The sequence below is a fragment of the Sebastes umbrosus genome, chromosome 13 (assembly GCF_015220745.1).
Source record: "Sebastes umbrosus isolate fSebUmb1 chromosome 13, fSebUmb1.pri, whole genome shotgun sequence".
NCBI classification, from domain to species: domain Eukaryota; kingdom Metazoa; phylum Chordata; class Actinopteri; order Perciformes; family Sebastidae; genus Sebastes; species Sebastes umbrosus.
In genome coordinates, this window is record NC_051281.1 from 13,900,517 (window position 1) to 13,921,610 (window position 21,094).

The window sequence follows — 21,094 nt, forward strand, 5'->3', positions numbered from 1 at the left end:
AATCTGCCGTCTCTGAGCAGCTGTCAATCACTCGCAAACTCCGATCAAAAGGTCAAACTAGGCAGCGCTGATCAAATATGAATCAATATTCTGTTACTGTAATGCCTATTTCTCGCCTCAGATGTTTTCAGAAACATCTTGTAGTGTACTGTTTAGCTGTAAAATGAGAACGTTTCTGACCCGGCAGACATGTTGAGATCAGTTCAAGAAATACCAAGCACCGCCCACCAGCCGGAGCACAGCCAATAGGAACGCTCTCTCTCTCTGAAATGACCTGTGATTGGTCAAAGTCTCCCGTCACGGGCTAGATTTTTTTAAAGCCTGAAAACAGAGCAATGAGGAGGTGCAGAAGTCTAGTTATCTCTCAGAACACTTGAATTACAATATGCTGAAAGGTTATTATGGAATATTTGCCCGATGATGCCAAAAATATTTTGCCTACTGCAGCTTTAAAGCATTAGAAATCATCAACAACCAGGAGAAAACAAGGACAACAGTGAGAACAAACACTTTTATTTACCAAGTCCATCATTTATAGTAGGAATTTCACTTATTATTCATGCTTATGCCCATAAAATAATAATTCTGTCTCTGTCTGTAGAGCATATAGCTGTATTGTATATAATTTGCTATTAATTTGAATATGATACCATAAGGTTGCATTAATGTTTCAGTAGCACACAGAGCTGAGGTGAGAACACACCACAGGGTGTGTTGTTGAATGCTACTTTTAGCTGTTTTTCAAAAGACAAAAATATAATTCTCACTGTGAATCATTGTTTAGAGACTTCATACTTTTGCAGATATTACACTTAGAAGTCATACAAAACTTCTGATCTTAATTGCCTGGAGTCTTTGTTCTTTTTTGTGTGAGCATCGCCTCACTTGGTAGTCGTGAAGAAAGACAGTAAGTTGCAGTTGCAGGTTGAAAGTGTGCATCAGAGCAGCGTAGCCGTAACTCTGCGGGGCGCTTTGTTCCCGGCCCGCTGCGGTTTCGTGTTCAACAGGAGCTTTTCTGATATATAATGTAATGCCAGCTGGGTCAGACTCGCAGGAAGAAAGCGGAGCGGAGCAGCAAGCTTGTGATGGAGCCTCCAACTGTGCACCACTACAGACCTTTTCCTGCAAAGTAAATGGGAATGAAAAGAGCTAGAGGACAATCTGCATGCAGATTTAGTGTCTGAGTCCACCTTGACAAGAGGGATCTGGGATCAAAGAGTCCATGAAATATCATATATAGAGTCTAACATGTACCATGAGTGGCAAATATTTGGATAGTTGCATATTTATTGCTAATTTGTCAGGAATTACCAGCTAATGAATCACATATCGAACAGGTTGACAGAGAGACATGTGGCGCTTTATTTTTGTCCAGCGCTGAAATGTGAGTGATGGTGTCTCAGCAGACTCATTACCTGTGAGCGTGAGGGAACCTTTTCACTGTAATTGCTTGGGATAAAGCTGCAGGCAGGGACATTGAATTAGATTGATTGACCAGAGGACAGACAGAGCCACTGTTTTCTCCCCAGATGATCGCGGTCATCTTTTATAATGAATGCTCTGTGTCAGTAGGAGAGTGTGTCAGGCCTGAAAATACCACAGAGAGTTTGTTTCCCAAAAGGCTCCTCTTATATGTGTGTTGCTGAGCAAAAAACAGATTTATTTGAGCGTTTCTAGACTTTATATTCGATCTGACTGAATGATTTACAGTCATAATGAGGGAGCGAGTTTGTCAATTAGTCATATACAGTATATTATTGGAAATGACATTGAAACTGAAACACCAACACAGTTTTATAATGTCATGAATGAGGCGGCCTAGGGGTCCGTTCCAACAACATGTCAAATGTTAGTATGTTATGGCTGATATGTGGCTAGATTGTTGAAGTGATTCAGTAATTTTATGCTGTTATGTGTTGTCTTTTTTATCAATTTCTGTAAAGTAAGCCATGTTTCATAACTGATGTTTCTTTTTGATTTCTCATTTTTTATGCTTTTTTCATGCTGAATGACTTTCTAAGAAACTTATGGGCACATCTCTGGTAAACACACGATTTAAAGTGGTGCTTTTGTGTGATTCTTTGGGGAGAAACTCAGTTTTACAGATCCATCTTATGTCTTGTAACATAGCGGTCTACTGTACCAAAAGCTTTGCACATGACTAATAAGTGATACATTTAAAAAGTGCATTGCATTTGTAACAGGTGACTAGCAGTGAAAATAATTGTATTTACATGGTGGAATAGTTTATACTCTAGATTAGGGGATGCAGAAAGCTTCTATAAATGACCTTTAGACATTTACGAAACATTTAACAGGTGAGATGAGAAGATGTGCAAATTATATGTTGATACATTTACGTGTGATGAATAGTTTACACTTTAGATTAGGGGGCTGTAAATGACTTGTAAATTATTCAGTAATACATTTACACATCGTTAATAATCATGATGATGTTTGTTCTAAAATAATAAACTTTGTTTATGATGAATAGATTACACTTTAGATTGGCGGCTGCAATAAACCTCAAATGTGTTAGTACACTACACATCAGTAGAAAGTATCAAGAAAGGGTGATACTGTGTGCATCTTTGTACATCTTCCCATTATATAGCATAAACCTCTTCCAAAATGATTTTACTTCGTCATTGCATATGGCCCATTTGTAGTGTGTACTACAGTACAGACAGTATAGACAACTGTATGTCTTCTCTGACACGCATAGAGTCACCAGCCGCTTCTTTTCACCTGCATGCGAGGAACTTCACTGGCAGGTCTTAACGTGTGCAAAGGTTAACGTTATTCCCCAGATCACAGTGATTCATAATATATCAACTAATTACTTGTTAATCATTTACTAATTATTTGTTTATGATTATTTCATGACCAAATAACTCATTTACTAAGGTCGCTTTCAAAAGTCAACATTTCCGTTTTAATCAAACCCTGGTGCGGTTCGTTTGGGCAGTTATGAACGCAGTAATCGTACTCTGGTGCGGACCAAAACAACCGATCCGAGACCACCTCTCACAAGCGGTCTCGGACTGCCTGTGCGGACATTTGTTAAGATGGACACAGGTAAACGACCTGGACTTCTGCAGAAGTGCGATGTTTGCTTGACATCTTGGCTGAGGAGAACATACAGAATATGCTAAATAAAGTCCACAAAAATAGTGATGTTTATAAAGTGTAAACTTCACTATAAACTTTTGAAGAAGGGATTCATGTACAGTAGATCAGTGCAGAGTCAAAGTGAAAACACTTCAACAGCGATATATCAAAGTCAGCATATTATTTTTTAAATTTGGTCCGATTTAATTTGCGTTACGTGAAACTGAACCAGACTAAATAGAAAACAAACCAAAACTATCAATTTCACTCTGATTCGGACTAGCCAAGCGGACTATGACTTGTGATAGCGCCAAGGTTTATACAGTAGATGACTCACAACACATTTGTGATATGTCAGCATAGCACTTATTAATCATTTATAAACATTTGTAAATGTTTTGTTGATGATTAGTTCATTATTATGACTGATTGTTATTATAAAATGTTCCAGCTGAATCCACAACAAACACAAGATGAAACAGCAGGGGTCCTCTCATGTAACACACATGGGATTATCCATGCTTGAAATATATGAATTAATCTGATGTGTTGTAACATTCAAATTGTAAAAAAGACACCAGAAATGTAGTGGTAAAGAGGGAATGACAGTTTGCCTCGTTATTTCGAGGCCCGAGGACTATCTCCTACAAAATTCACAAAGTATTCTGCTCTCTGCAGTTATTGTTCACATCTGAGAGTACTGTTCCACACTTTATTCAGTAATCCACTTTCATAATCAGATTGAAATACTGTATGCATAATTTTACGCTTTATAAATAATCTGTAGGATTAGTTGTTTGTGTTGTGGTGAAGGCAAACAAAGTAAAGGCGACGCAGAGTGGTGTTTGCTGAGTACGATTTTTCCTGAAAATGTCCCATCCTGTGTTTACCCGTACGTACAGTATAGTCTGACGGAGTGGAGAAGCTGTGCATGTGTTTGATGGACACTTTGTTCGATCATCCAGCTCAGCTCTCGAGCTGTGTACATCAGATTTAAGCCAGTCTCCAAATGGCGAGTGTCAGCAGCACTATAAACAAAACAATCCAGCAGACACCAGCCCGTCTCCACGAGGGGTCGTAGGGAATCCTCTTAACCTGGGCCCGTGCAGCTAATGTGAACTGTGTGTCCCCCTTTCATGGAAATCATTGCCTCTGCTCTGAGAGATTATTAAAGAGAGCACAGTCATAAATCCGTGGGAGGTTATTTACCTCTGGGTGTGAAGGGAGCTGGCTTTGTGCAGCAGCAATGCTGATGTTTCTGCAGGCATCGGACTACAGCAGCATATAGAAAAGACGACTAGTAGTAACTTTAGAAAGGATTTTACTTTTGTACTGCTTTTTCATCTATTAATACGTTCTCTTAGATCTCTGAATTTATAATAATATGATGGATTAAAATTAAATATAGCTGCCAGACTGTGCAGTGCTTAATACCCAGTCAGCCCAAGCCATAGCAGCAGAACTCCGTATTAAATGTCTTACACTGTTTTTCCAACTTCACGGATGTGTGAGGAACCTTTAACAGTGCAAGTGAGAATGCCATCACATTGTCTGTATGTGCAGTGTTATGAAGTGTTACTGATGGGAATACGACATACTTTTCATCCTGTATACAGTGCATGCTGCCAGTATATGAGTTGCTCTTAAAACAAGTTTACTACATGCACATTGATCTGGAAAATTACATCTTTACATCTGTCTTTTTTACCAGTATAGAAAATTACACTTTACAGGGTGCAGAGAGATAGAACTGGCATGCTTTGCTGCACTCTCCTCAGCCTGAAGAGTGGGATAATAAACCCTGCCCAATGCTTTCAATACAAAAGGGATCTCTGAGAATTTATCTGTAGTTCATTCCCTTTGTCATGGACCAATTGAGATTGAAAAAGATTAGAGACCCACATTTTCCTCAGAACAGCAGGGGCCAGTTGCGTAAAAAGAGACCTAGACTTTGTCTTAAATGTAACTTTAAGTCAAACTTGCTATCCACACTTAAATGTACCTGTTGCATAAAGCTTCCTTATGAGTGACTGACTTAGATAGTCTGTCATACAATGCATTATGGGAGATATAAGACACTTCACAGAAGAAAAAAAAGTGGTGGATGCAAGTAAGGGAAAAAATAAGAAAAAAGGTAAACAGCATAAATCCAACAGTCATTAGCAGCGTTAAAGATGTTCAGAAACAATCGAGAATATGGTACAAGAATCCAAAAAAGTAATGGGTTAACAGTTGAAATGGTTAGATAACTGACCTTTTAACAGATTGTTGCCATAGCAAAAAAGCTTTCACCTCAGGCTTTGCCAGGTGGAGAGGTGTCTAACTTTTAAAATTAAGTCAGTCTTAATATTTATGCAACAGACGGCTTAATTAGACTAGTCTAACCTGACAATCTAAGACCAGTCTAATCTTAAACTAAGTTTATGCAACTGGGCCCAGATTATATATTGATATAAATGATCAAAAAGTAAATCTCTAACATATATGTATTATGTAGAGATCGTTCTCCTTCATTGCAGCTTAATTTAATGTCAAAACAACCCTCAATCGTGGATTTATTCTTGCACTCTTCTTTGAGTTCTTGAAAAACCACCACAAGTGTGTTTTTTTTTCTCTCTCCACTGGTTAGAACAGGGCGCACAGCCAACAGACCGGGGTCCGGGAGGTCAGTCAGTACTCATTACTCTCAGCCCCATTTAGAGAGGAGATGCGGAACATTTGTAATTTAGTGGGCTTTTACAACATAGTAGTTCTTCTCATATTGTTTTCCTTATCAAGAATAGACTTTCTATTAAAAAGTGATTTATTGTACAATGTATTTTCTCACTTCTTTTAGTGAGAATAAGAAACAATAATGGGTTTAATTCATCAGATATCCTTTTTGTTTTGCCTGTGCTCTGTTACAGCTGTGATATCTCGGAGCCATGAGGGTCCGGGGGAGATGGGCAAGGCGGTGAACATCCCCAAGGACAACCAGGAGAAAATGAAGGAGCTCTTTAAGATCAACCAGTTCAATCTGATGGCCAGCGACATGATCGCGCTCAACAGGAGTCTGCCGGATGTGAGGTTGGATGGGTGCGTACAGTAAGCTTGGGCGCTTTCCAGATGCATGCTGTGAATCGCACTACTGACCCTTTTTAACACCTGCACACGCATACATCCGCTTCCCAGCAGACCAGCACACTTTGGTACCTTTGATCCCCCTCACACATTGCAAGGCGCTGTGGTTTCTTTATCAAAAAGATGAAATTTCGGCTGATACTCTCTGCTTCTTTCTTCTTTATTTCTTGGGATTTCACTCCTCAATGTGTGCAGACTTGTACGCCGCGCTCACTTGATACTGTGCCAGTATTCAGACAAAATGTGTTGGATGGCTCAGCAAGGCAGCGGGGATTCGTTCTCTTGTCAAAAGAGTCTCAACAGTGATGCAGATGAAATGCTCTAAACTGTCAAAGCAACGTTATCCTGGTGATTAAAGTTGTTTGTTGAGTCCATCAGATTTTATTGGTCTTCATAACTTTATCTTATGTGAAAAGACATCTCTAATTATGGACACTGTTTCAATGCAGAACACATCAGATCCCTCAAGTGTGTACATTAGGCCTGACATTTGAATGGGAGTGAGGTTTTGTTTACTGTCACTCAAGATCCACTTGAGCACTTAATGAAAATCCAAAGGAGCAATTTGTGTGAAACATGAGCGCATTCGTCTCGGGCTGCTGATACGCACCGGCGTTCTCCGCCTCTCGTGGAGACATTATCCAAGTGATTCATGTTTAAATATTCCAACGGAGCACGAGTTCTCCACAGCACTTTCATTAAGTGGATGCCAAAGGCTGCGCCAGTCAGATACACCATGAGAAATAGGCCAAAAGAATGTCTTTTTTCACACCTACGTTCCGCAGTTTTTTATGCAAATCTTGCCTATACCATTACTTTTTGCAATGCGGAGATGCAAATAAAGAGATAATTTTGCTTACATAGTGCAAAAGAAGACCTATATTACTGTGGAAAAGTGAACATTCAGCTGATTGCAACAGTATTTCTGTCCATTATGGCTCCATCCTTCTCTCTATATAAATATTACAGCAGCTTTATTACAGAGCACAGCTTAGCTTTGCAAAAAATTCTCCCGCTGTGTGGTGAAAATTATCCAGAGCCATGCAGAATTGCCAGTCGTTGCCTCTGAACGGCGATAACATTTTGTCTTGGAGGCAACCTCCTGGCCTAGTTGTGTCAGTCAGTGCTGTCACTTTGAATAGACAGGACTGAACTAGCAATGCTGTCTGCTCCGATGGCTTCTTTCACCCTCCGTCACCTCCCACCACCCCTCCTCCTGCCCCGGCCGTCCACCTCCTCCACTTCTGTAATGCAACTCGTTCTTTATCCTACATCATCCATGACGGCGCCGTCCTGAGTTCGCCACATTCTCACTCTCTTGCCTTGACAGACAGCCCGTCAACCCCGAGGTGCTGACATAGCTGTCAATGCCGGTTTTACTTTTTTTTACTTTTCTTTGGAGGTATTTGTCAGTGGATCTCGTGTGACAATGTTTCTGCACTGACGGCAGCATTGGATAGCAGCAGGACACACTCAGATTCTCTGCTCAGACACTTTTCATATGATATAATGAGCTGCGGGCGTAGAGAACCACTGTGACTGCAGTTTGAAAACAACACTTCTAACACATCTTAGACCAACACATTTAGACCCGGTATGTTTTAGGTTTAGGTATAAGGATACAAATGATTTTGTATTACATTAATCGTGGTTAAGTTTAGTTTAGCCGCTACTAATGATGTTCTATTATGCCTTCGCCCTGGTGACATCAGGCATTATGTTTTTTCGGGTTATCCATCCGTTCTCCTTAACGCGCTATCTCTGGAACATCTGAAGGGAATTTCTTCAAATTTGGCACAAACGTCCACTTGGACTCAAGGATAAACTGATACGTTTTTTGTGGTCAAAGGTCAAAACCAGTGGGCAACCTTTAGGTCTGAGAAGTGAAGCCAATGCTGAAGTAAACTTGCATTCTTTCTAACAGCCAGCAGGGGTGACTCCTCTGGTTGCAAAAGAAGTCTGATTGTATAGAAGTCTATGAGAAAATGAGCCTACTTCTCACTTGATTTATTACCTCAGTAAACATTGTAAACATGAGTTTATTGTCTCAATCGCTAGTTTCAAGTCTTCTTCAATACAGCATGATGTTCATTTAGTAAATTATGATCCCATTTAGAGTCAAATAGACCATAAAGCAGGGGATGCTTTAGGGCGTGGCTACCTTGTGATTGACAGGTCGCTACCACGGTGTTGTCTTGTCTGGGAGTTGTCCGTGTTTTTGTTTTACAACTTTAACCCTTTCACAGTGTGTTTTCAGTTCATGAAAGTTAATTATAACCTTTTTGGTCACCTAAAAATGTCGTATTCAGCGTTCGGTTGTACTTAGCTCCACCCTCTCGTATCACTTCTGGTTGCAAAAAAACAAGATGGCGACAGCCAAAATGACGAACTCAAGGCTCCAAAACGGCAGTCCACAAACCAATGGGTGATATCCCGGTGACAACGTTCACTTCTCATATAGAGTCTTATGGTCAAAGGTCAAGGTCACTGTGACCTTACAAAACACAAGAATTCATATGCTAATTAGGACAATTTCACACAAATGTCTAACAGGATAAATGATGAAGTGATGACATTTTGGACAGACATGGATCTAAACTGTGGGTTGGCGGAGGCATACAACCACGAGGCGGTAATTCTTTTTGTAGAATTAATTAATTATTTAGTCTGTAAAATGTGTATTCAAAACATCAATATTCAATTAAAATATTAAACATCTGAGAAGCTCTAAGCAGCTAATATGTGGGATTCTACATACAGTAACTAAAGGATTAATATATGACCAAAAATTTTATTGATTTAATTTGTTTCTTTTACTTCACAACAACTCAGTATGAGTTATAGTTAGAGTTAATTGTTATTGTCTGTTAGTGGTGTACTCTAAAACGGATTCCAAACCTGAGGGTCGGGACCCCCACAAGGGGACCTGACATGAATCTAAGGGCCTGTTAGGTGATTACAGATGAGCAAATAATAATAATAAAAAAAACCTTTTGCTTCACAATATTAAAGGATTTTTATCCAATCGTTGCTTTTTTGTGTGAAATGAAAAAGGTTTTATCTCTACAGGCATCTTAGAAACTGTTGAAATGAAATAATCAGAGAAAGTGAATGACTCTTCGACTCAAAAACTCATACAGCAGATATGCGATCTAGACGTGGCTTTATATTAACTTTCCTCATACCTGTAGCTCAGTGATACTCAAACATTGTTTAACTTTGCTCTGTTCAATTCTACTTCACTGATTTCATTTTATTTTCACTGTTGCTCCATCAGCTGTAAGACCAAGCTGTATCCAGACGACCTGCCAAACACCAGCATTGTCATCGTGTTTCACAACGAGGCGTGGAGCACGCTGCTGCGGACAGTTCACAGCGTCATCAACCGCTCTCCCAGACACTTGCTAGTGGAGATCGTGCTAGTCGACGATGCCAGCGAGCGAGGTTGGTAGTCTACACTCTCAGGTTTAACTCCGTAGTCAAGCATACAGGACGTACATTTTGATCTCAAGTAGGCTGATGATTAAGGTGAATGATATGGGACACAAAACTCTGAACAAGCCTCAGTGGATTACCAAACATGGACACAAACAGGGATCTGACAATAAACACACCAACTAAATTGAGATGTAGTGCTGCAATTAACTATTGTTTTTGTTATCGATAGTAGATTAATCATTTGGTCTAACATATCGTAGGATTGCACGATTATGCTTCAAAATAAGACTTAAATTAAGGTTCTTCTTCACCTAAATACAATTCATTTAGAGCCGCAACATTCAGGAAAGTTTGTCAAAGGCTGCCGCTGTAGGGTGCATGTGCAGCAGCACGATAGCTCCCCAAAAGTGAAGCCAAAACATCTTGATCACCCCCTGGGGGCTGGCTGTTAGTTTAGTAAGCGATTGATTTGACATGCAGCTTTTCTAGGAGCAGAGCACAAATTTTAAATGTCAATATAGGAGTCGATCATGTTCATTTAATTGTTGCCCAAATTGTGATAGCGATTAATATTCGATTAATTGTGCAGGCCTAACATATATCAGGAAATAGTAATATCAATGATAGTTTCACAGAGCTGATATTTGACCCGACCAACAGCTCAAACCCAAAGTTTTTCAATTTAGACTTTAGCAAATATTCATATTTGAGAAGCTAAAACCAGAAAATGTTTGGCATTTCTGTTAAAAAAATGGTCAACAATAATTCTGAAAATCATTTAATCATTTAAGTCATTTTTCCGTTGATTGACTATAGAGCTGCAACAATTAATCAAGTAATTTTTTAAGAAAAAAAAGTCAAAATTCTCTGATTCCAGATTCTTAAAGGTGAATATTTTCTATTTTCTTTACTCCTCTATGACATTAAACTGAATATCTTTGAGTTGTGGACAAAACAAGACATTTGAGGACGTCATCTTGGGCTTTGAGAGACACTGATCGACAATTCTTTACCATTTTCTGAAATTTTATAGAACAAACAACTAATCAATTAATCAAGAAAATAATCGACAGATTAATCGACAATGAAAATAATCATTATTTGCAGCACTAATTGACTAATGGATAAAGTGACTAATTCTTTCAGCTGAAACGTCTGTTGTTTTGTTTCAGACTTCCTGAAGAAGAAGCTGGAGAACTATGGGCGGACTCTGGAGGTGCCAGTGAGGATCCTGAGGATGGAGCAGCGTTCAGGTCTAATCAGAGCCCGGTTGAGGGGGGCGGCCGCCACCAAAGGTCAGGTCATCACCTTCCTGGACGCTCACTGCGAGTGTACCGTCGGCTGGCTGGAGCCTCTGCTGGCGCGCATCAAAGAGGACAGGTAGGAGACAAAATAGACCACACTGAATGTTTCAAATTTAATGACGACATTTGAGACGCTGATACGAAACAACGACTGGATTCTGCTTTTTAGTTGCTTATGTGCTTCTCATTGTCAATCACTTTAATCTTTTGCCTGTTCAGTCCTGAAACATGCTTTACTAATACTGGCATCATCACATTTCACTTCGGTTGCATCATCGGGCGCTTGAGCCAAAGCTCTATCTGAATATTGATGGGACTGCAAACTATCAGTTATGAATACACTGTTTGAGCCTGACGCTGCTGATGGAAGAAGATAATCATTTTTTTGCATCGTCTGCTTCTGCTGCAGCCTCGGAGGAAAAGCTAGCTATCTCCAATTACTGTAGCTCCATTTTTGTGTTAACTCTGCTACAACTGGAGGTAGTAGACGCTGGAGATTAAAGTGGACAAGGACATGTTTAGAGACAAATAGGACGTGTTAATTTAAAGTGAGAAGATGTTATATATCAGAACATTAAGTTTTTATTTCAGGATTTTTCTTCTTGCTTGTTAAAACAAACACAGAGCTGTGTGTCTGTGGTGTGTGCGAGAGTGACATGAAGGGATGGATGGATTGATAACGATTCTCCTGCGATCCATCTCATATCTGAGGTCAGACACATTAATTTTCCCTCAGGATGAAATCAGTATCATCTGACTCAGAATATTATATTAGGGAGCCATTACACTTTTACTGAATGCTGCTGCAAATGTATTGATGTCTATAAGTCAGACTGATGAGATGGTGCAGAAAGAAAGTATACAGCACGATGACGGCAAGTTGACATGATTGATGATCCAGGTTGTTTTGGGCCGAGAGAGCTGGTTGACGTCAGGTATGTGATTGTAACATTTGGTCCTATTCTGAGACACATTATCACGATGCGGCGATACGGTGTTCAAGATGCAATTGATTGTGTTTCACTGTCGTGAATTTCATCAGGAAAAAATCCAATAAATAATTTTGCCAGATTGTAAATACAGCATGCAATATATTATTATATTATCATGAATCAATTACACTTGAAATTCAATAAACAATAATATTAAAATATGTCCCCAATGCAAAGGTGAGTAAAAGTGCTCATTTAGACCTTTGCTTTAGGGACATATGCACTATGATAAAGACAGACAGACTCTGCAATTTACTTTTATATATTTGCAGTCTGGCCCTTTTTTAATAATTATTAATTATAATAACTTTATTTATATAGCTCTTTTCATACAAGAGATGTAGCTTAAAGTGCTTTACAAAAGAAAATAAAACACATTCAAATAAGGGCGGATAGAAAATAAAATTAGTCAATAAGAGGACAGTAGATGTTAAAATATGAAATTAAAAACCAGAGACCTGCAAGAATATTAAAAATGGGAGAATTTGTAAAAAAAAAAAAAAAATGTTAATTATAATAGGAATTAGAATGGCATTAATTATAAGCTAAATTAAATAAATAGGTTTTCAGCTGTCATATAAAAATGTTAACAGAGCCCACATCTTTTATACCTTTTGATAGTGAATTCCATAATTTTGGTGCATAGTTAGAAAAATCTGCGCTGCCTAATTTTAAAACGTCAGAGAGTCAAGATACCCTTCTGCCAGAGGCCAACCTACAGCAAAATGTATTGCTTACAAACATAACTAGTACTATTGTTACTCCTATATACACTATTACTAGTATTTTACCTTTGTCTGTGATATTCAATTTACGATAAATAAGACTAGAAGCTGTTTTAATAATGCAGTAGCTATTTTTTAGGGATTCTCCTCAGCAAGAAAATGCCAAACAGATTCTCTTATTGATGCAGGAGAATCTAAACTCCATTAATAAGTAATATGGTTTTGTCTAGACCTGAAACAATTAGTCGATTTTAGTTCTCAACCTTTTTCGCATCAAGGACCCTTAATTGATACGCAGTAGGTCACTGACCCCCATTTGATAGGATTACGCTTCAGGGACCACCATCGGAAAGAGTGAGGAGATAACTGCGGAGGAAGTGAAGCCTATGATCAAAGTAGTCACTCTTATGAGGCTCACTTCTATAGTGAGTTAGATAGAGAAAATAAACTATTACCCATTTTTTCTGGGGACCCCCTGGTACTCCCTCAAGACCGCCGATTGAGAACCACAGGATTAACCGACAGTCAAACAGAAGATTAATGAGCATCAATTTTGATAATGGATTACATTTTTTTTTTCATTTGCTAACACACTAAAATGACACATAAAGTTTAATTGTTGAAACTGACTCTTAGAGAGCAAAACCTCAGCTCAAGTCTCCAAAACTCTATAAACACATTTTCTACTTAGCACCCAATTTGCAATTCAACATGGCACTTTTTGCAACACATTACACACGGTTCTCTACAGAAGACTTAGGACATAAAATCACTTGTTAGTCATTTCAAAACACTGCCATTCAAAATGCCACACACATGGACCAATTGGCCATTTGGCTGAACACCTAATTGCTTGATTGTCAACTCATCTATCAGGATGTAAACACTATAAAAAAAAGACTGTTTACAACAACGATGGAAGCCAACATACAGTAGCAAAAGGCCTGTTTTCAAAAACATGTTTTAGCAACTGAAAAAAAAACTATGATTCAAGTTTTACTTTTTGTCTCCACAAATGTTTTTTCTGTATTTATATACTGCATTATATTCTATTGAGAATATGTTCTGTTCTGGCTTTCAGTGCAAAACGCACCTTTGAAAATGCATGGATGTATTGACAGATTTTTTAGAATATGGAGCGAAATGAATATTTTCATCAGTGTGCAGTAAAACACACTCTTGTGTGTTGTGTTTGGTCATTACATTCATGTAACAATATCTTTAGAAAAAAATCCAACCGAGACTATATGATTAGAAAAGTAGAAACGTTCAAAGTGTTTTAGATTGAGCACAGCGACGTATAACTGGTTCAAACAGATCAGATCTTATGGTATATCATGTGTGTGTGTCATACGGTGACATTTTAAGAGTTTTATCAGTGAGTTATATCAGTGTTCTGCTACTTGTGTGCGTGGTTGTGTGAATTGTGTGTTTTCTGTACTTAAGAAATCATAAAAAAAACTGTAATCAATCAACCAAAAATCCCTAATATTCACTGGTTCCAGCCTCTGAAATGTGAGGATTAGCTGCTTTTTCTCTGTTTAATATTGTTGTACTTTGAATATCTTTGTGTTTTGGACTGTTTGCCAGACAAAACAAGACATTTGAAGATGTCGCCTCGGGCTCTCAGAGCTTACAACGGCTATTTTCCGCCATTCATTGACTTTTCATTTTCATTGTTTCGTTTCAACGATTAATCGACCGGAGCTTAAGGCGAGGGGGGCAGGGCTAGGTCAGCTGCTCCCCATCCCACAGTCACATGCCCCTAGGGGGACCCACACAGGGATTGGTATTATGGCCAAAATCATATTATTAATAAGAATATTTTTCTCTTATCAACATATACTGTATCACAAGAAGATTGATGGAGAATCACATATGAAATAATCAAATAAATGTTGTCAAAAGGCAGAATTTGGTAAAATGGTAGCGTATATGATTGTATGACAATACAGAGCCAATACAGTTAATTGCTTTAGTCATCTCTCACGCAAAAATAGTGAAAAAAACACCAACCATTGTCAGGTTTTAGTTTCAAATGTAAGGTTTTGCTGTTTCTCTTTGACATATGTTATTATAAACTGAATATCTTTGAGTTTTGGACTGTTGGTCCGGCAAAACAAGACATCTGATGATGTCACCTTGGGCTCTGGGAAACTGTGTTGGATAATTGTGATTGAAGTGAACATCCATTCCAGCTGATAGAAAATCCTCCAACTTTGCTGTCCATTATGATTAATAACACATCTACAGATTAATCAATAATAGAAATAATCAGTAGTTGCGGCTGTGGTGTGATCAGCCGAGGTTTACCTTACCTTTAAAAGACCTGACCAACCAGCTTTCCTTTTCTCATGTGTATTATATCTTTTGAGTCTTCATGGCTGCATTTACTGTACATTTTATCTCAGCATTGAATCTTTACCCTGTATTGATTTGTGTCTTTCAGGACAGCAGTGGTGTGCCCTATCATCGATGTCATCAGTGACGAGACGTTTGAATACATGGCCGGCTCAGATATGACCTATGGAGGATTCAACTGGAAGCTGAATTTCCGCTGGTACCCAGTTCCCCAGCGGGAGATGGATCGACGCAAGGGGGACAGGACGCTGCCTGTCAGGTACACAAAGAAGCTAAATCTAGACCATTTTTCAAGGGAATATGTGACTGACTCGCCACTTGTGTAATGTCTTTTGATTAAGAACTAAGACAGAGGAGGTCGAATTACACAAAAAAAAGGTGAAGAGACACTTTTTGTTAGTTCAAACAGATGTTAGTTCTCAGTTTCTCATCTCAGACGGCAGCCGGCGACAGGGAAGACATGGATAGTTAGATTTCTTCACACAAACTCCTCTTATGAACAGTGCCATTTTTATCCTGCAGATAGAAATAGATCTTTTCTTCCTCTGAGTATCCCACTGATTCAGGCAACTGCCTAAATAGCACCGTGATAGTTGTGGTTGTGCTCTGTTGAGGTCCAAGTATGTATGAGCTCATTTATTTTAAAAATAGAAAAAAACAGAAACTCTGCTGACAGCTTTTTTTTTTTACTACACAAAGCAAGGCACAATTTGTCATCTGTATGCAAATCACTCCCAGCAACAAACAAAATCCTTAATTAAGGGCCGACTTTAACATAGAATGAATTAAAAGATAAAAGTAATTACCCCTCTAAGGCTTTGTTTCAAATTGTCAAACAAATTGGTCTTTTATTATATGCTGAACGTTCCTCAGAGTTACACTAAGGTGCTAATAAATACAGCGTAAAGAGACGCAATGTTGCAAACAGATTTATTTTTTTTTGCTTTTCTCACAGGACTCCCACCATGGCAGGAGGATTATTCTCTATAGACAAATCATACTTTGAAGAAATAGGAAGCTACGATCCAGGGATGGATATCTGGGGCGGAGAGAACCTGGAAATGTCTTTTCGAGTGAGTGACAGAGTGGGGAGGATGCTATCTTGATGTTATCATGTCACCAGGGTTGGTTGGTGTCAACGGGTACACACCAACGTCCTTTATTGTATCCACGTTTCCCTCACTTGCACCTTTTCCTTGAATCATAGCCACTTTCACTTAACTTAGGTATTTTTTAACCTGCCCCCTATTTCCCATGTTTTTGGGTCTTAAAGACTGTTTGGGACAGCGGCGGCGGAATGAGTTTTGAAGGGAGGGACATCCAGCGTTGGATGATGTAATACAGTGTTTCCCTCAGGATTTTGTGGACTGCGGTGGGCATGCCCCCTGAGAAGAAAATTTTGTACATTTTAAAGTGAAATGCATCAATCTGGTGCGCACAATTAAGAGGTTAGATCTATGAATAACTTTATGCTTTAGTAGGCTAAACAATTCAATCATAAACACATTAATTTTGAAATGTATGGTGATGACATGCCACCCACAAAGCCTGGTAAACGAGACAGGATCCACATCGCCTCAGACCCCTGACTCACTGAGGACAATCCATCCCGGTTGACAGATGCACCGGGAGCCCTGTACCTCCCCGCAGGGAGTGAAGGCGCGCCGTGCAGCGAGCAATCCACGGCCTCGGGAAGTGGCGAGGACCGGGCGAGGGAACTTATGGTTGGAACTGGGAGCCACCTTCACCCCGGGCCTTTCCAAGCCGACCTAGAGCCGGTACACCGGAGGAAATGTGATGCATTGGCCAGCCAGCGCCGGGGAGAAGTCTCGACCTGCCGAGTTGAATCCCCCCGGCAGACACCACCCTTTGAGAAGTGTAAAAATATTTTCAGCTCATTATGAAACTGTGGCGGGCATACCTAGACTATGGCTGGATGTCAGATCACTTTGATTTCATTTGAATTAGGCTACACAGTGGTTTATTATGATTGGATGAAGATCCAACATGTTACGCCATGTGGACATTATCGCCAGTGTTCTATGACCTTAATACCTGGCTTAGACGTTATCACTTTACTACCATAAAGTGGAGGGACAAAAAGTCTAGTTGTCCCCCCGATTCCGGCGCATATAAATTGGGACAACAATTTCTGAATTTGGTCCAGTATTGAGGGAGAGCGCTGTAGACGGCAGCTGCTCACAGGCTGTAATATGGTGCTATGATACGTACATGAAGCAAAGCAGCGTTTGCCGAACATTTTCACCCCACTCTCAGTCACCACTTAGCTTCTTTCAAGATGGCCATGTCGCTGTGAAAACATCCGTGTATTGGAATGATCAGATGAGATTAAGATGAAAAATTAGAAGAGCCTTCTGTGTTTTTCCTCTTGACTTTACTCGTCGGCTCGCTTTCCTCACTTGCATTTCTCTTCTCGTGCACTGATTCGTTTAAGCCGAACAGCTAATCAGAGTGACGTTCTATTTCTCTGTAGGGTCCTTCCCATAATGTTTGTCAGATACTTATAATAACAATCTGAGCCTGTCAGCGGCAAAAACAAGCACTTTTAGTGAACGTAATGTTACATTGATGCTGCTCACTTGCCCTCGCAACTCATTTCACGGCTGCCGGTTACAGCGTTCTCCCTCAATACTGGACCAATTGTTGTCCCCATTAGTCACTTAGAAACAAAAACATGGGAAAATAGGGTCCAGGTTGAAAAATACCAAAGTTACACTTCAGTATTCAAGGAAGAGATTCAAGTAAAAGATGCAAAGAAAGAGGAATCATAGAAATACATGTGAAATGAGATGGCCTTGCACAGCGATTGATTTGCAGCTTCAGGCGTGACTGAATGGAAAGGACACTGATAGAAAATAAAACGTGTTTATTGCTGAAAGACAACAGGCAGCAGTGACAACGCTCCAAATAAAGACCCCCTCCTGCTGTCCTGGACTATAAGATGCAGGTTAAACAGGAAATGAGAGATTATGAAAAAGAAACCTGAATGATGAAACACAAGAAGAGCATAATAGTTGTTTTATGTTTTCTTTCTTAATCAGGTCTACAGTTGACTCACATCCACTATTATCATAATGTTGAATAAGAAAACACATAAAATCTAGATATTGGGGAATAATATGGCCTCTTGTTTCCTTGCTTAAGCCTCCTCCCTTGCAGAATTATGAGCATGTTATCAAATAAGGGAACTGTATCGACTGTATTTGTCTGCTTTCATGCCACACGCTATATAAAGCTGCATTGTGTGTGTGTGTGTCTGCAGATCTGGCAGTGCGGCGGCTCGTTGGAGATCGTAACATGTTCACACGTGGGCCATGTTTTCCGGAAGGCCACCCCGTACAGTTTCCCCGGAGGAACGGGCCAAGTCATCAACAAGAACAACAGGCGCCTGGCTGAAGTCTGGATGGACGATTTCAAAGATTTCTTCTATATCATATCACCAGGTACCGAGCTGTCTGACTGGAAGAGTAACGTCGCATGGGGACGACTGTGCTAAAACGGCATGAATTCTGCAGGGAATGTATAGTTCAGTCAAGGATTTAATAGATGTTTTATTCATTGCGCTCCGCCGCCATTCAAAAGCAGATATGAACAATCCTAATTACAGGACCCCTCTTTGCTACTCGTGTGCTCGCTGATATTACATTTAGCTAAATTGGTGTGAAAAGGAACGACTGGTCTGCTCTCTTTTATTCTCTCTTTCTCTTGCATGCTACTTTTATCTCGCTCATTTAAGAACTTATATTTCTCCTTTCACTCCGGCTCACATTGGCATTGAATGCCGCTTTTGTCATTTCCAAACTTGGATTAATTCATTCCTACTTTCAGACACATATTTTCCTCTGAAGTTGAGTTCAGAAATTTGTCTCAGGTTTCTACTAGGGCTGTGTATTGGCAAGAATCTGGCGATACGATACGTATCATAATATATAGATAGGTCGTAGATGGTCTCCTCTCCGACACGGACTCCTCTCCGACAGAGCTCAAACACACACACAGACTAACTAGAACAATAGGACGATGCAGATTGAGAGATGAGTACCCCTCCATCTGTCGACTTAGTAATGTGATTGCCCTTTAGCAGACAGTCGTGTCCCGGAAATCTCTGGCTAAGTGTTTTAGATGCCAGCCAACCTATAAGGGATCATCCGTAATCTGCCGATCTTATGGCTCCAAATTGTGACCTTCTCCTCCTCCGCACAGTCGGGCTGGATTCTCCTACTGCAGGCAGGTGTGCAGACAAGAGCGGCGGCCGTGATGGATGAGTCTTTCTGCGTATCGTGGCCCCACAATGACCGTCTGTTCCTCCAGGACATTAGGGAGAATGATCTGGGCCACGCTGCTGCCAGACCTCACTTATTGGCACAGAGGAGCTCAGTATGTTGCTCAGGCTGAGTTTGGGAGTGGCATCTAGTGATCCTATTAAAAGTGCATCTCCCTCCTCGTCCCTCCTCGGCACTGGTGATTTCAAGATCAAAGAAGCTATTCATCATCTGCAACATGTGATGCTCCGACCCTACAGAGAGACAGAGAGAAGGGGAAATAGGGAGCCAGGGAAGGAAAGGTGGCCTTCAGCTCTCAGCTTTTCATCTGCCAACTTGAAATTTCTATTTCCTAGATTAAAGTATAAGACCTTGTTGGTGTTGCAGAAGGTGTTTGCATTGTCTGGCTCGTGTTTGATGGATAAATACACAACGCTGTAGGTCTTACATGTTGGCTGGTTTTTGAATATTGTATTTCCCTTATTGCAATCACGCTCTTTCGTGATAAATTACCACCCTGGATCTATCTACATGCAAGCTACGCGTCCTTAAGAGGCACTCTGGGGAGGAACCATCTGCCTAATGTGTTTGCAAGTGTCTGTGCCCAGTCGCTGTCTAATCCTTCCTCAGTCTGCAGTTGCATCCAGGCTGATACATCATGCAGTCTCCATTTTGGCTAAAATAACATGGCACACCATATTCACAATTGTTGCATTTGAGAAGGAGGTGTCTTATTTAGAAATACACTGTGTGTATAAATGGGATTTGACTCAGTTTCCTCACATGCCCTCTTTGCAGAAACCACCCACACAGCTCTTATTTTTCAGGTAGGGTTGCAAGGTGTTTTTTATAAAGGGTCCCTCTGGTGTTTAGTCTCGGTGGTGCAAGATAAACAGGACAAAACAATGCAAGTACTGACTGATGATGTTCAGTGATGCATGTGTCTGAATCCTCGTCTTGGCATTTTTTTTCTGCAGGCGTGATGCGCGTGGACTACGGAGACGTTTCCTCCCGTAAAGACCTCCGCGAGGCCTTGAAGTGCAAACCGTTCTCCTGGTATCTAGAGAACATCTACCCAGACTCCCAGATCCCGAGAAGATACTACTCACTTGGTGAAGTATGAGCTTCCTCGTATACTCTGATCTCCCACAATGCAGCAGCTGCAAACTGCCTCCGTCTGCATTCACTCGGATATGTCCTTGTAGCTTCTTTTCAGAAAGACAATATCGCTGCAAGATAAATCAGAAAAATCTCAGGATCCAGCAAAGGCTGAACGAAACGAGATAAAAACAAACATCCCCAGCTGTTCGTATTGAGCGACGTAGGATAAACAAACGAGGGGATGTTCGTGCAGTCAGTATTGATGTTTACACAGTTCTGCTATGAATGCTGGGTAGCTGAGATAAGGCTATACATTCTACACAGTCTCGTGGCACCGTTTTGTGTTGTACACAGCCAGCAAAAATGAATTATTAAAGTAAAAAAGGTGCAAATATGAGTCCGAATCTCTCTCAGACTGGCTTTTAAATTGTTAACCAGCAAGTTGATTGTTAAAACATGAATTCCCTTTTCTACAAATCAAAAAAAAATGGACATTTCTCATCACTTTAATAAGCAGAGATGAAACATACAAAGTGGTTTCATTAGAAATGAGAAAGGGGATTGTGGGAACTGTGCGACAATTTGCAGCTAAGCCGTGAGAATTCATGGCTAATTGTTTTCAAGATAATAGAAGTTTTAGCTCCTTTTATTAGTTAGTT

The 21,094-nt window shown here is 40.1% G+C and overlaps 1 protein-coding gene across 3 annotated transcripts in view; it reads left to right on the top strand.

Annotated features, from left to right (window-relative positions):
- galnt13 (UDP-N-acetyl-alpha-D-galactosamine:polypeptide N-acetylgalactosaminyltransferase 13) overlaps positions 1–21,094 on the top strand; it is a 48,192-nt gene that overhangs the window by 10,309 nt on the left and 16,789 nt on the right. For all 3 annotated transcript variants that reach the window (XM_037790476.1, XM_037790475.1, XM_037790477.1), the window contains exons 3-9: positions 6,018–6,186; positions 9,509–9,675; positions 10,842–11,049; positions 15,140–15,310; positions 16,007–16,124; positions 18,335–18,515; positions 20,312–20,451. In XM_037790476.1, the coding sequence (XP_037646404.1) occupies positions 6,018–6,186; positions 9,509–9,675; positions 10,842–11,049; positions 15,140–15,310; positions 16,007–16,124; positions 18,335–18,515; positions 20,312–20,451 (1,154 nt within the window). The remainder of the gene's footprint in view (positions 1–6,017; positions 6,187–9,508; positions 9,676–10,841; positions 11,050–15,139; positions 15,311–16,006; positions 16,125–18,334; positions 18,516–20,311; positions 20,452–21,094) is intronic.